The 16654-nt window shown below is 34.1% G+C and overlaps 1 protein-coding gene across 4 annotated transcripts in view; it reads right to left on the minus strand.

Annotated features, from left to right (window-relative positions):
* LOC18432663 (FAD/NAD(P)-binding oxidoreductase) overlaps positions 1-16654 on the minus strand; it is a 48613-nt gene that overhangs the window by 17537 nt on the left and 14422 nt on the right. For 2 of the 4 annotated variants that reach the window (XM_006842766.4, XM_088866490.1), the window contains exons 6-8: positions 16362-16416; positions 12457-12527; positions 12323-12374 (exon numbers count right to left, since the gene is read on the minus strand). In XM_006842766.4, the coding sequence (XP_006842829.1) occupies positions 12323-12374; positions 12457-12527; positions 16362-16416 (178 nt within the window). The remainder of the gene's footprint in view (positions 1-12322; positions 12375-12456; positions 12528-16361; positions 16417-16654) is intronic. The other 2 variants (XM_011624500.3, XM_088866491.1) reach the window with 1 other exon arrangement.

Consider the following 16654-nt stretch of genomic DNA (forward strand, 5'->3'; position numbering starts at 1 on the left):
ATTCTCAAGGCCACAAGTATCTTTGAAATTTAACATGAACGAAGACTGCTAGCATGCAACACAAGAGGTGAGGATTTCATATGATGATTCACATGAAAGACGAAATTCTGTAAGCCACAGACAATATCCAGTAGTTTTTAAGTCAAATATCAAAAAAGTTGAGAAAACCAACGCCAATTATACAAACAGGCATCAGAAAATCTATGGGTCTATTTGGTTCTCAGTGTTTTTGGGGAAATTTGTTTGGGATATATTTCAGTATCAGGACATACAGCACAGCATCAAACCAGCGTGGTCAGCTATGGAGTACAGGACGGGATTATACTGCGGCCATCCTACCCAAGCAAACATGAGATCAAAAGCCAGGGATGGACACTAGGACCTGTATTACACAACAAGCCCCTAAACGATAGGGAATATAGTGGTTCAAATAATGGTAACCTGCCAACTGTGGAAGCACAGGGTTGACTGGCCAAACAATCAAAAGGTACCACATACAACAGAACTGACGCAACCCGCAGGAGACCACAACAGCAGTCTCGAATCAAGGTCAAGTTTTGATGATCGTCATCATATGTGAAATATAGGACTTTGGGTAATAACCATGCGTTAGGGATGCCATTTTGACATTAAATTGTCATACGGACACATAATAACGGAGATTAGTCAAACCCTAACCGGATGAACTCGGAAGGTCATCAAAATGGACGGAAGCTTATTCCAAAAATCAGGGCATTCAAGATCGGATGTCCAAGATATGGGATTCTAATGTGGGATCGCTGATAGGGGCACTCTTCACACCAGAAAAGTGGGTCGATTTACAAAACAACCCCCAGCAAATGGTGTCTGATGAAGTCAAAACTTAGTAGAAATGATGGATTGCCCCTTAAAAAGTTTATGTTCCAAATTTCAAGTCAATCTTCTTTCAAAGAGATCTTTGAAGAGACAGCCAGTCACCATTCACGACCCTGCCGGTCACTATTCACAACACCGCCGGTCACTATTCAAAGGCGCCAAATAGCAATAGCCTGGATGATCTCTTGGCACTTTTTAGGCCCTATCTCCCAAACCCCATAGTGAAATGAGCTGAAATTTGGAGAGGTTGTTCCTCACTCAATGTTTATACATATATATATAGAGAGAGTCGAGGCTCTAAACAATCAAATTTGAACCTACCCCAAAACTTTCACTAGAAGATGTTGTTTTGATGCCCAAATATCTTCAAATCAATCATCTCGACATCAACATGCATGGTCATGAGAAAAAAAATGGATTTCAAGTTTTGGAAATACTGTATTTTGCAACACATTTTTCGACCGTCAATTTTTAAGATTTTCAAGTTTTCATAGATTTGTCGATCTATACTATTTTTTAAGCTTTAAACTTTATAAATAAATATGAAAATATATTTTAAGGTATCACAAAGATTTCCAATATTAAAACCACATTTCTCGACACTATTTGAAGGTAGGTAGGCTCTAATTTGTTTGTTTAGAGCCTAAGCTCTTTACAAACCGCACCATATCTATTTATATATATATATATATATATATATATATATATAATACAATTCTTTCATCAACAGTATCAATGGATATGTTACGCAAATAAACGTACACCTAAGTATAATAATATAATTTTCAAGACAAAGATAGAGAAAGGAGATATATCTACTTTCTCTATCTTTGTCTTGATAATTACATTATTATACTTAGGTATAGTACATTTATTTGCTTAACATATCCATTGATACTGTTGATAAAAGAATTGTGTTTTGATTTAGATCTTGGTTTACTTTTGGTATCAGAGCCATACACTTTATCAATAGTATATTAGTAGCTGGTCATAATATCCTAGAGTATAATCACCTAATAAAATTACTATCAGAGAGATAGTCCGAGAGTTGAGACCATTGCCGCCCCAGTCCATTTTACCGCTTAGGCCAAGGAGAGCCGTCAAGGTACCAGGACGTAAGAGGTTGACTAGAGTACTCATCTGTATCTCTAAATGGAAAATTTTATTAGATCATTATCCAATAGGGCATTATCCCCATCTATTGGTACACTAAGGAAAAAGAATAAAGAAGAGGTTATAATCGATAATATAGAAAAGAGATACATAATTGGAAGATACCAAGGGTTCCTATTACTGATATCTATTAAAAGGGTACGTTCGAGTTTAAAACTGGCTACGTTATAAAGACTGTAGAACAAAGTCTCTCAGTAAATAGTGAACAAGAGAGTTTTCAGCTTTTATCGGATAAGATGATTCAATCCCATAAAAGCAAGGATTACAAATACCTGCATATAGGATTAATACAAATAGTTGTGAAGCCTCTCACTAGATTAGGGTTAAATAACTCAATACTCTTATGCCTTAGAGACAGCAGGCACAATAAATTTACTGATTCCTTATTAGGAGTTGTAGAATCTAGTTTATGTAGCGGTCCTGTCTATTTTAATTGTTTTCCAAATTACTCAATCTCTTTAAGTGATCCTAATCTCTTAAAACTACTTACTCTTAATTTAAAAACCCAAGGGTTCGACATGAACCCAAGATCCCAAAATATAGCATTAATATATAGAATTTGCTATAAAGGCATGAATACTCTTCGTCCAAATGTCCTACAAATGGACACAAAGGGACAAACAGTATTTTTCCAAACAAACATGGAAAAATTAAATACTGTCATTCCAAAATCAATTAAGTGGTCCCAAATAGTTCTCCCGGAAAATTGGTCCATTCAGAATGAAAACCAACAATACCCAATACCTACTAATAATAATTCAGATCAAATAATAGAACATCCTGAAGGAGATATAGAAATTCAATTTAGCTCTAATAGGAGAACTAGATTGAACGTATCAAACGATGATCTAATCAGACTCCCAAAAAGGATTTCTGTTACATCCAGGCATTCTACTTCCTCTATAAGAGAAGAACCTATAATACATGGCTTAACAAGAACGAATAGCAATATACAAAGACCTGTATATAAACCCTTTGATCCTAGTCCTTCAGATGTTTCTGATTATGACTTCCAAGTCTTAACACTTCAGAAAAAAGAAAAGGTAGATTTAGAATTAATAAGAAATGATTATCTGTCCAAAGCTAATACTGAAATAAGAAATTGGTATCTGAAGGAATTCTCACAAGAACTTTTAGATGCTTTCCATAAAAGGTATAATAGGTTTATAAAGAAATATAGACAAAATATAGGATTCTTTCAATGGTTAATAACAACACTTAAAGATAAGAATATTCCTATCCCAAATTTTAAAATAAACACTCTTGAAGATTAATATCAAACCTATTATACAGCGGATGGCGAGGAAGTATTGAGTATACATCCTCCGGCACAAAATCTTCATATAAAAGGAGTAACAAAAGGAAAACCTGAGACAAAGGCCTCACCTTATAAAATAATACCAAGTGAACATAGTCATAAAATAGAAATAATCCCACATATTCTAGAACAAAATAATTGTACTAATCTTTGTTTACAGTCTTTTAGTAAGCAGACTATTAGAATAGAAAACTTAATTGAAAAACCTCAGGAGAAAATAACAAACAAGAAGAAGGCGATTTTGTTTAAACCTCCTCCTGAAATTAATAAAAAAGGTTTAATCTTAGAGGAATAAAGAAAAAGGACGATAATAAGCAATTAGTTGATGAACTAATCAAAAAATTATCCCACTTAAATATCAAAGATAAAGGGAAAGGAAAAGTAGTAGAATCCCAAGCTATGGTGATTCAAGAAGAACCACTCAGAAGAGAAGAGATATCTAAAATTGAAGAAGCTTTTAAAGAAGATAATAATCTTAATATTAATAGGATTGATTATGGGAAAAAGTGGAGACCGGTTGCCCCTTCACGAATGTATCATACTAGGCCTACTCCAGTAGATAAACAATTTGAAGAAGATCTAATATCTCACACATTATCCTATCCTGGAAGAACGATCGTAAATTGGAATATTGATGGAATGTCTGACCATCAGATCATTGATACAATGAAACATATTACTATGTATGGCACTGCTTGTAAAGCAGCCGAAAATCATGACCAGGAGGTCGCCAAAGCCATTGTCTGTGATTTCACAGGCTGGTTAAGAGGATGGTGGGACTTTCATATGAGTGAAACTACCAAGCATCAAATACTTAATGCTACCAGACAATGAGTGGTGAAAAATAAACTTAATCAGGATATACCCCATAGTGAAAGTGATGCAGTCAATACGCTAATATACACCATAACCCTCCATTTTGTAGAAGTACATCTTTACTTGATGCTATATCAGAAGATTTACTTTCTAACTTGAGATGTGTTTTTCTCAAATGGTATAAAGATGTGTTTTTCTCAAGATTACTATCCCGAGAAGACAGTAGTGCGGATCATTGGAAAGAAAAATTTATAGCAGGACTACCTTACCTTTTTGCTGAAAAGGTAAATAATAGATTGAAAAATAAAAATGGAGGAATCATCCCATATTCTTTACTTTAGGAGAACTCTCTGCAGAAATATGTGCTGAGGGATTAGCCTTGTGTACTGATCTCAAATTAAGAAGACAATTAGAAAAGCAGAAAATGACAAGAAGAAAAGAACTAGGAGATTTTTGCGAACAGTTTGGATACAATACATTACCATCATCCGAAAAAGTCCACAAGAAAAAGAATAAAAAATATAAACCTGGACAGATAAGAGAAAAAAGGACTGGAAAGAAGGATAAATTTACCGAGAAATTTGCCCCTAAAACTAAATTTAAGAAGGAAAATAAGAAGCTGCCAGTCTGTTATAAATGCGGGAAAGTTGGACACTACAAAAGTAGTTGTCGAGTCAAAAAGAAGATTAATAATCTACTCCTTGAAGAGGATGTTAAAAAACAAATATATGATATAATCCAGATAAATGATGAGTCTAAAAGTGATACTACAACCTCTGATTCTGAATCATTGCTAGGAAGAATAGAGGATGAAAATTTGATTCTGAGTAGTTCAGACTCCGATATAGATATGGAAGACTATTTTTGTAAGTTTGTTAATACTCTTACAAGTGAGGAAAGTCTAATCATAGATCTGATAGATAAATTATCTGAACCCGAAGAGAAACGAGAAGCTTTAATGCAATATATAAAGATGGCAAAAACAAAAAATAAGCCTACCCCTTTGGTAAAAGTTCAAGAAGAATACAGCCTTGTAGAAATTCTTAAAAGGATTAATAAGAAAGAAATTATACCAAGGGAACCATCAATCTCTGAAATAAAGCACGAGATAAATGAAGTAAAAACTGAAGTCCAGAGTCTTAAAAATAGAATACGAATTTTAGAAATGACTACAGACTTCTCTGAAGTAGGAACAAATGATGAAATAGAATTTGATAATCTTCTTAGAACACGCAAGGAAATAATGCCACCTTCAACTGATGAAATACCAGAATCTTCTAATACAGAAAATAAAACTATACAAGATAATAACTATGTAAACTTATTAGATAAGGTAGTTACTCAGAAATGGTATACACTAATAAGGATTGTAGTTAATAAAGAATATAGTTTCCAATCTCTTGCATTAATAGACTCAAGTGCTGATCTTAATTGTATAAATGAAGGGTTAGTACCTACTAAATATTTTAATAAAACAACACAGATACTCAATACAGCTGATAGTAGCAAATTAATAATAAAATATAAATTATCCAATGCTACAGTCTGTAATAATGGAAATTGTTTCGAAATGCTTTTTATTATGGTTAAAGGACTTAGTCATGCTGTAATTCTTGGAACACCTTTTTTAAACTTGTTATATCCTTTAACAATAGATAGCACAGGAATAGAATCAAATATAAATGGATACAAAGTAAAATTTGACTTTATTGACAAACCCAAAATTAAAGAAATAAATAATGTCAAACAAACTATAGAAAATAAAGAAAAATTTCTTTGTCATTTAAAGAAAGAAGTAAAATATAAAATAATAGAGAAAGACCTTTTGTTACCTGAGAATAGGTAAAAAATAAAACAAGTAAAACAGAAAATTGAAATGGAAATTTTAATCCATACATGAACTTCATGATTGTATATATTGATGATGTACTAATCTTCTCTGAAGACATACAACAACATTTCAAATATATTAATGTATTTATCAATGCAGTTAAGACCTCGGGTTTGGTAGTTTCAGCCAAGAAGGTAAGTCTTTGCCAAACTAAGATAAGATTTTTGGGACATAATATATTCCAAGGAAGTATTATTCCCATAAATAGAGCTATTGAATTTGCTAATAAATTTCCAGATACTATTCTTAATAAAACTGAACTTCAAAGATTTTTGGGATGCTTAAATTATATTTCCGATTTCTATGAAAATCTTGCTACTGATGCAAAGCCTCTTTTTGACATATTAAAAAAAAATCCACCAAAATGGACAAAAGAGCATACTTTGGCAGTAAGAAGAATAAAAATTAAAGCTAAAGAATTGCCATGTCTTTCGTTATCTAATCCTACGGCTTTCAAATAATTGAATGTGATGCTTCCGAATTAGGTCTTGGAGGCATATTAAAACAAAAAATAGATAATAAAGAACAACTTGTTGGATTTACCTCTAAAGCTTGGAATAACACTCGGCAAAACTATTCCACAGTTAAAAAAGAAATTCTTGCCATAGTACATTGTGTTTCCAAATTCCAAAGTGACATTCTTAATCAAAATTTTTAATACGAACAGATTGCAAAGCTGCTAAAGATGTTCTTCTCAAAGATGTTAAGAATCTTGTTTCTAAACAAATATTTGCTCTCTGGCAAGCTCTCCTTTCATCTTTTGATTTTACCATTGAACATCTTAAAGGAACTCATAATTTTCTCCCTGATTTTTTAACACGTGAATTTTTGCAGGGAGGACAGAGAGGAAGCTAGTCAACAACAGAGGCAACATAGTTCACAAATAATGAATACCAATAGCCAGAATAGAGGCAAAAACAAGATGGAAATTATTCCATCACTATCCCCTGGCTCACCAATAATAAGCTATCCACCGCCATCACCATCTTATGGGCAACCCATAATAAATTACCCAGGAGCCCCTAGTCATTTGATAAAACAGCAAGCTTCACCTAGCCCAAATAAAACCTCACCCTCTGGAAAATCCTCATTTGTAGAAACTACCTTTTTAATAGATACGATAATAGAGGATGAGCATATAACCCTGGACCCAAATATAATTGCCAACCAATATTTAATACATAACCTAAACCCTTCCAATGGAAACAAAACCCGAGAATGGTATGAGGCAATATTGTTAGAAACAGGCTCCATCTCTTTGGTACACTATTATCAGAGAAATACGAATATAGTGGCATACTCGAAACTTCAAATAAGAAAAATAGTTACATATGAGGAATGGGGCTCAGACCCTATGAGAAGTCGAAAGTTACAAGCTCCAGAATTCAATAACAAATATTTCCAGTATTCAAAATATATGGATGCTTGGCATAAAATATTTGCTCTCCAAAATAATAATAATTCACACACTTGGTTTATCCAAATGAAAATGCCAGTCATCAAGGCATTACCCAATTGATTTCGGAACTGGTTTTTGATCTGGGGTTCGGGATCACAGATCCTCCCCACAAGATACAACTATCCCAAGAGAAATTTGCTGAATATAATAATAAAGACCCAAATATTGATTATCATTTATATTTCATGGCCATATATCAAATTCCATGGATTATGAAATGGAATTTTTCAATATCTGAGAATTTGACCAATGACTGGGAATATATCCCAAAACTTGGTAAAACAATATCTGTTAAATGGTGGGACGTTTATGAGAATAAGTCCCTTGACCCAAACAATGTTATATTAAAGAAAATACCAGGTCAAATCCCAACTGAAAACCCAAATAGTTTCACCGAATATATAAATAAGATGAGGCGACAAAATCCCCAGGCTACAAAGGAAGAACTAAAGAAACAGCTTTTACAGATCTTTGAAGAAGAAGGAGATACTATGACAACCTCTTCACAAAATGAAGAAGAAGACTTTGCAGTAGAAAATGAAGATTGCGGGCTAATTCATCCTGAAATAGATTTCTCTAAATAAAAGCCCGAATAAAGGAAAGCCCAATACTCAATAAGACCCGATGATAACGACTCTAAGCCACCTGTCATCACTAAAGAAGCCACATGTGTAAATAAGATGCTGCCGACACCTTTTTGTCTATTCAGAATACTATGGAAGATGCTGCCGACACCTTTTTGCCTACTCATAATACTGTGCAAGATGCTACTGTACCTAATGGCCGACAACTGTCACTGTACAAGATGCTACCGTACCTAATGGCTGACAGCTGTCACTATACAAGTTACCGCCGTACTACCTTTTATCACATCAAACCATTGTGCCTGACTTTCCAGATGGCACCCTAATAATTGCTCTCTGCCTATATAAGGAGAACCTCCCCCATTTGCTATGCACTGGAAGACGGGGTCTCTCTCTCCTCTGTTCAGTTCTCTCCTCTGCTCAGTTCTCTCCTCTGCTCAGTTCTCTCCTCTGTTTAGCTCTATCCTCTGCTCAGCCCTCTTCGCTGCCATACTCTTGGCTCTGCTTTGCTCTCTCTCTCTCTTCCATCAAAAGAACCTTTTGCCCAAGAATCCAGAACTGCAGACTATCTTCATATCTACTCTTGGTAATCTATTCTGAGTCCTGAAGTCCGGGTATACTTCTCATATTCACTTTCCCTGTTTCTGAATTCACATACAGGTTCCTATTCTCTCATATGAATTAAATTCTCTTTCTTATGCTTTATTTCTTATTTGTATTCTAGTAAAATCTGTATATCTGGTGGTGTATCATAAGCCACTCAAACATTAAGTGTGATGTGTGACTGTAATCTAAATAGCCTACCGTCTTACTGTCCTGAAGAGTGGAAACTCTTCACCAGTTACTATATTTGCTGCATGTAAGTTCTTTCGTCTGTTTTTGCTTTTACAGATAGCCTTTTGACTGTACTGTTGGTTTCTCTTTATTGTAAATCTTTGGAATGCAAGTAAAGTTTATTTTATCTATTAAGGTTAGAGAAGTTACTTATACTAATTGGATCATAGTAGATATATCTCCTTTCTCTATCTTTGTCTTGAAAATTACATTATTATACGTAGGTATAGTACGTTTAATGCTTAACATATCCATTGATACTATTGATAAAAGAATTGTGTTTTGATTTAGATCTTGGTTTACTTTTGGTATCAGAGCCATAACACTTTATCAATAGTATATTAGTAGCTGGTCATAATATCCTAGAGTATAATCACTCAATATATATATATATATATATATATATATATATATATATATATATATATATATATATATATATATATATATATATATATATATATATATATATGCGGTTTCTATAAGGTTGCAACCTTAAACAATCCACCTAAGGCGCACCTTAAAATTTTATCATAACATGTAATTTTGTTGTAAAACATTCTTAGTATTATCTTAAAATCTATTTCATACGTAATTAGAAAATTTAAACTGACAAAAATGGTTAAAATCAAAAAGATCTATAAATATATGAAAATCTTGAAAATGGACGGTCTAGATAATGTGTTGAAAGATGCACTATTTTCGAGATTCAAAAACGTTTTTTTCATATTCATAGATCTCGATGTCGAGATGATTGATTAGAGGGCTTTTTAAACATTAAAACAACATAGATTTTTGAGGTGCATCTATGATTCTACATTTTAAGGTTGCAACCTTATATAAACTTTTCCCATATATATATATATAGAGGGAAAGGCTGGAGTTAGCATACGAGCTAACAGCTACAGTGTTAGGCAACAACCCAGATTGAATACGAGCTGATCTGACGGTTACAACCTCATTTCGTATTTGAATTTTCATTTTTCCCTACAAATCCAAATCACATGAAGTTTTTGATTTTCATTCTTCTCATCAAGGTGCACCTAATAAAAATATTTAAAAAAAATCCGAAAAATGTAAATTGACCAAAATACCCCTTAAATGTTTCAGGGGTATTTTGGTCAATTTATTTTTTATTTTTTTATTAGATTCTATTATTTTTAAAGAATAGACACTCAAAATTCAAGTTATTTGGATTAGTAGAAAAAAAATAAAAATTTAAATACAAATACAATCATGACCATTGGATCTGGCCCAGATTCAATCTGGGCTGTTGGCTAACACTGTAGCTGTTAGCTAGTGGGCTAACGCCAGCCTTTCCCATATATATATATATATATATATATATATATGTGTGAGATACTCTTAAAAATGCCTATAGGTGAAATTGAATAGTGTTTTGCCTTGCAACGGCTGTTGCCATAAAATTCGCAACGGACATGCTATGTCCGTAGTTGAATCCCATTTTTTTTCTGTGAAAAAATCCCGCAATGGACATGTTATGTCCATGGCCGTCTCTTAATCCCATTTTCACCCATAAGGCCTCTTCTAATATATATATATATATATATATATATATATATATATATATATATATATATATATATATATATATATATAAATGCTGATGCTGATGTTAGCCCACTAGCTAACAACTACAGTGTTAGCCCAACGGCCCAGATTGAATTTGGGAAAATCTAATGGTCATGATTGCATTTCGTACTTTAATTTTTCCTCCAAATACAAATTTCTTGAAATTTTGAGCATGTATTCTATAAAAATAGGAGAATCTAATAAAGGTATCAAAAAAATATTTATCAAAAAAATAAATTGATCAAAATTCCCCCAAAACTATTCACGGGTATTTTGGTTAATTTATTTTTTGAGAATTATTTTTTAATATTATTATTAGGTGCGTCTTGATGAGAGGAATGGACGATTAAAATTTCATGTGATTTGGATTTGTAGAAAAAATATTATAATGATATAACGAAATGAGATCATCACCGTAAGATCAACCCAGATTCAATCTGAGCCAATCTGGGCCGTTGGGCTAACACTGTAGCTATCAGCTATTCGGCTAACATCTTTTCCTTATATATATATATATATATATATATATATATATATATATATATATATAGCATATATCAATGGGGTTGTTATCTTGGATTAATACCGGATTGAAGAATAAAGTAGGAGATCAAATGGGTCAATGCAGGTTGTGTACAGCATGACCTCCACCAGCTTTTTAAACAATTTCTCCCAAACCACATGGTACTTGGAGTTGAAAATTTGCAGATAAGCTCCTCAATTAGTCCCATAAACATCAATATGACCTAATACCTATTACATGGTTATTCGCAAGATTGACCTAATACCCATTACCATAAATGCTCAAAACAAATACTGCTGCAGAATGACCTTCGGCCTATCAAATCTCCGTAACTCCATGGATAAGACGAGTTTTTGTATAAAAGTTGAGGTAACCCAATTCTCCACAAGTTTATATGAAGAGAAAATCCATCAAAATTTGGCAAAACAGCAAGGGAAAGTGATGGTACATGATGATTCGAACTCCCAAGGGAAAACCATTAATATTTCCCCCAACATCACTATAACTAACTTGACCTTTGATAAAAGAAAATGGGGCAAAAAGTTATTTTTCACCTTTAGATGATCTGAGATTTTGGGTTTCCATCCATGTTTAATCTGGCCTCCATAAATATCCCAAGCCTAGATCATTTTAAGGGGGGTTAGAATTTTAGAGAGAGGTTGATGAGAGCTTGAGGCATAGCATTCCTTGTCTAGCAAGCCTAGAGTTCTAGTTAGAGAAAACCCGTTGAATCTAACCCTAACCAACCCTAATATCAGTAAAACAAACCCCAAATGACTCAAATTCTTACTAGTTCTTGGACCAAACCCTAATCCACAGCACTTTGGCTTAAGTAAAGGACACATGTCCAGCACAAGCTGATATTCATGGGGCTCAAGGGGTAAGGCTCATATTTGTTACCTTAGGAGATCGACTGTGATTTCCTTACTTCCTCACTCCAATTTACTTTTTGGAGTGTGATCATGGAATCCACTGGCATCATATTAGTCAGGGTCTAAGAGGGCTCAACATATACAAACAAAAGGGAACTCCCAAAGCCCAATTGTAATTACTTTATTGAAGTTATTGCTCTTCTGTGCTGCATCTCTCTGCTTTTTGGAATCATCAACATACGCACACAAAAGGCACAAACAGAAATCTAATGAGTTAACCTCAAAAGAAGATGAATATAAGCATTCTACCAGTCTAAGATGCTAAAAATAAAATAACATAATTGGGACATTTCCTTCAAAATGTACACAATAAAGATAGGGATCAATCCATGCCCTAATCTTACCATGCCAATCCTTTTCTTCATGTTTGGATGGTATCGGAGCTTTTCAATTGGTCTAAAATAACAGGACAAAAAACCCTTAAAACACAACTTTTTGCAGCATTAATTATCTCAATGAAACAAAAATTGGGGTCTACCCTTTAACTTCTACAACATCACCGGGTTTTAAACTTGCTAAATACTGGCTCATTTTGCCTTCTGGGTAAACCTGCAAAAGAAGAAAAAAGACAATATGAGCACTCATACCGCGAAGATTGTTTATGCAAGTCATCCTAATGACAAATAACACATAATTGATGCATAAATGCTGTATCTTAAAAAGATAATGACTATATTTGGTAATAAGAACCCAAAATCATCTACTCCATTCAAGGAATAGGAGAATGTTTAAAAGAGAAGAGACAAATTCATGGGATGGGCACTCGAGATAGCTGTATCATAAATGCGCATCAGTAATCTGGGGCCTGGAAGTCCACACGAATGAAAGATCTGAGTATCAAACAACTGTGGGGCAGAGAAAACCCCCAACCATCCTCTCATTTTGATGACAATTGTCCAATCTAGCATCTCCAGAAAAGCTCTAGTGCCCCAAGTTACCCAAACAAGAAAACTATTATATTGTCCAATCAAATGCAGAAATATATTATATTCTAGTTGTATCATTAGATAAATGTATCATATAGTACAGAATTACATATTATAATGCCATTTATTAGAGTTAGTATTCAATAATATACATTAAAGTCTACAACTCAATGACCTTATGACTTGTAATGGCATAAAGCCAAAATATCCCTAAACACCCAGCTGACGGCCATTATATATCTCCTTTCAGACAAAAAAACTTACTCAACAGTGGCCCCTAGCATAATTGAGTTCAAGGATTCAATTAATTTTGTAAATTAAAGCCAAATTTACGGATTCTGGCTCTTTTCGCTTCATTGTACTCGTTTTGTTACCATACTCGTTTTGTTACTATTCAATATTTGTTTCATTGAGATAACTCTTCAGTTTCACTGCTAATGTCATGGTTCTCACCAAAAAGGGAAAGCTAAAGCATTACGCTAGAGGAGACTAACTGGAAATTCTATGCTATCATAAGCCACTCCAGGAGCTCACAAAGGAAAAGATAACACTCGATTTGATGAGGATAATAAAGTGCAGTAGTCCATGGTACCCTTGTTGAAGGGCTGCATGGGAAACATAAGAATAAGCAGAAAACAATTGCAATTGGATTAAAGAAAACAAATAAATCCTTAACACATCGTAGATTAGAAGGATAATGGGTTTTGTGTCTAACCATAATGGGAGCCTTTATTCAGGTTGCAACAGTTTAGACTTTACAAAGATTCTTCACAAAATGAGTATATTTTACAATCAAAGCCAATGATTTAAGCTATGTTTTATAGATACTTAATTATGGTTAGTGTACTTGAGTCATGTCATGTTTACCAGGTAATCCTAGGATACTTGAAAGTAGCAAAACTATATAAATCATAACATGAATAAAATATAATATTATGCAGTACGATATGTAAATACACATATCAATATTTTGGATGAATATGAGTATGCATTAGATAGAATTATTTGCATCCTTATCTATGTCCTGGACTTTGAGAAGTGCAGATTCATATTTGTCTCTCTGTATCCGTATCCATAAACGTATACACAAAAACCTAGGGATTTGGGGAATGGAGACCTCATAGAGATGATCTAACGATAGAAAATCCGAGGGCTTCAAGAGGCTACTACTGTTTTGTGCTGAGTTGCATAATTTCCTAAAACAAAACAGACCTTGGAAGTCTTACGTGGAATCAGTGATTTAAAACTCGCCAAGTCTGACTCGAACTCCCCCAAGTTAATCAGATTCAGGAGACTGCCGAGACTGGAGGAAAAACCTTGGGAACTGGCCGAATCTTGCCAGTTCCAAATGTTGTTTGGTTAATTTTGTTTAAGACCCAGTCAAGTCTCACTAGGACTCTGCCAGGTTGAGTTGCATGACTCAGGCTTGGGAACCTAGCAAGACCCGACCAGAGTAGATGATTTAGAACACCGCATGAAATTGTGTCAGCTTCTGGGTTTTTATCAGGTTGTCCTAGGTATGGATGCCAGTAGAGAAGTAATCGTTTTTTTCAAGAGTGAATACATTTTTATTTCTACTATGTTGTTTGGTTAATTTTGCCAATTCCAAAAGTTGTTTGGTTAATTTTGTTTAAGACACTAGGACTCTGCCAGGTCGAGTTGCATGACTCAGGCTTGGGAACCTAGCAAGACCCGACCAGAGTAGATGGTGTAGAACACCGCATGAAATTGTGTCAGCTTCTGGGTTTTTATCAGGTTGTCCTAGGTATGGATGCCAGTAGAGAAGTAATCATTTTTTTCTAGAGTGAATAAATTTTTATTTCTACTATAATCAAGTTTTCAGCTTAGACATGGTGCATGGCGCTGTTTAAAGAAACTTTTGTTTAACACTTAGAAGGATCGTCACAAAAATCACAAGTATGGTGACAACACAGATGAGAAGTGGTGATGACTAGTATTACCTAGTCTGTAGGGGGTGAAGTGGCCAAGCATTTGGTTTGCTATACTGCATGATAACTCAACAAAGAAATTATGGCAGCCAGTATTGCAAAGACCAAGAAGAAGATATGCAGGACGAAAAGGGAAGCTCATGCCCCCGGATGGCAAGATTAATCTGCATTGCCCTAACTTTCCATGCTACACAGAATGTCTGTCTTTGTTTCACATGCTAATTTCAATGCTAAGAAAGTTTGAGAAAACATAACAGGATTTCTCATGGATTCTGGCCTTCTGGGAGAGGGTGTTTGCAGAACTATACTAAAAACAGTCTGGTACAGTTTATTTAGTCAAATGGGATGAGTTTCATAGACTGATGACCCAATAGGAATTTTGGAACTGGAAAGATAAAAAGGGTGAACCAAGTATGACTAGTAAAATCTCTTTCATTTTTTCTTTTTAAAAAATAAGATTACTAATCAAATAATGGTCAATGTTGTTTGGCTAGCAAGGACATGAGTTATGAAGGATATTGTTTTGGAGGAACAAATTACTAAGAACATGAGTTATGAAGGATATTGTTTTGGAGGAACAAATTACTAACTCATAATTTTAGAGCAGAAGGAAGGGATGTGCAGCTTTATTGAGAGAGTTGACTATAATGAGGCCAAGCTGTATGAGTTTTGAAAATGGTTTCATACAATGTTCGGATTTTGGAAATGAGAAAGACATAGCTCTTGGAATATTGTCTGGTGTAGGACCACCTTGGGTATGTGATTCTCTGAAATGAAGACTGTTGCCAAAAATAAAGATGTTAGCATCCCAAGTATTATGAAGAGAATTATGAGTGCCAACTGGATACCATAACTGAGAAGACTTAAAGAGTTTATCGAGTTGCATAAGTTCATATATGTGAGTCTATGAAGGAGCATCAGGTAAGAAGCTGAAAGAAACTCAATACAGCTTTACATTTAGATACATGTATGAGAGCATTTCTAAGGGCGTCGGTGACTAAAATATCATGCAAGATAACTCATCATAGGGTATCATTTTCTTTTCTTTTTCTTTTTTTTTCTTTTTTTTTGTTTATATGAGGGTCCCAAAGGAAGGCTGAAGAATGGCAGACTCAGTACCACATCAGACGTGTCTACCTTTTCTGCACTTCAACTAAATTGGAAGGTGACTCAATGCAGCAACCACCACATGAAATCTGTAAAAGTGAAAGTGAAAGACTAGGATTGCAGGGTTCTCTAGTATCTATTATTTCCTTTTATTGTAGGGTTCTGTTCTTCTTTTTTTTATTGTTATTACAGGGTTGTCTATAACCTTTAGTGATTAGGATTTATGATAATTATTGCAGTCTATTCCCCTAAATAAAATCATCTTACTTTGAAAATTACCCAGAAAGGTCCAGAATATTCTGTCGTCACAAAACAATATAAGCAGTAAGGATTGCATTACATGGAAGAATGTCAAGTAAGAAATGTATATACAAAATTCAATTTTAACACGGCGCACATACCTTTACCATTAAGTCAAAGTAACCCTTGGAATCAGGATCTGAAATGGGGGTGTACCTAAAACAGAAAAGAAGAAATAAATCAGGACTTTCAAAAAATTATGGAAAATCACAACTCAAGCATGTTTTGAAAGATTGATATGCCATACTTCCATTTGGCAATATAGAAATATTTATCCTGATGTATTTTGCACAGATCATGGGAAATCAATGCAAAAAGATTCAAAACTATGAAAGAATTTGGAAATAAAGGACTACATATTAACTCTACATACTGAATAGGAAACATAGTATGC

The sequence above is a fragment of the Amborella trichopoda genome, chromosome 5 (assembly GCF_054954075.1).
Source record: "Amborella trichopoda isolate Santa Cruz 75 chromosome 5, AtrichopodaSantaCruz75HAP2 v2.0, whole genome shotgun sequence".
Taxonomy (NCBI): domain Eukaryota; kingdom Viridiplantae; phylum Streptophyta; class Magnoliopsida; order Amborellales; family Amborellaceae; genus Amborella; species Amborella trichopoda.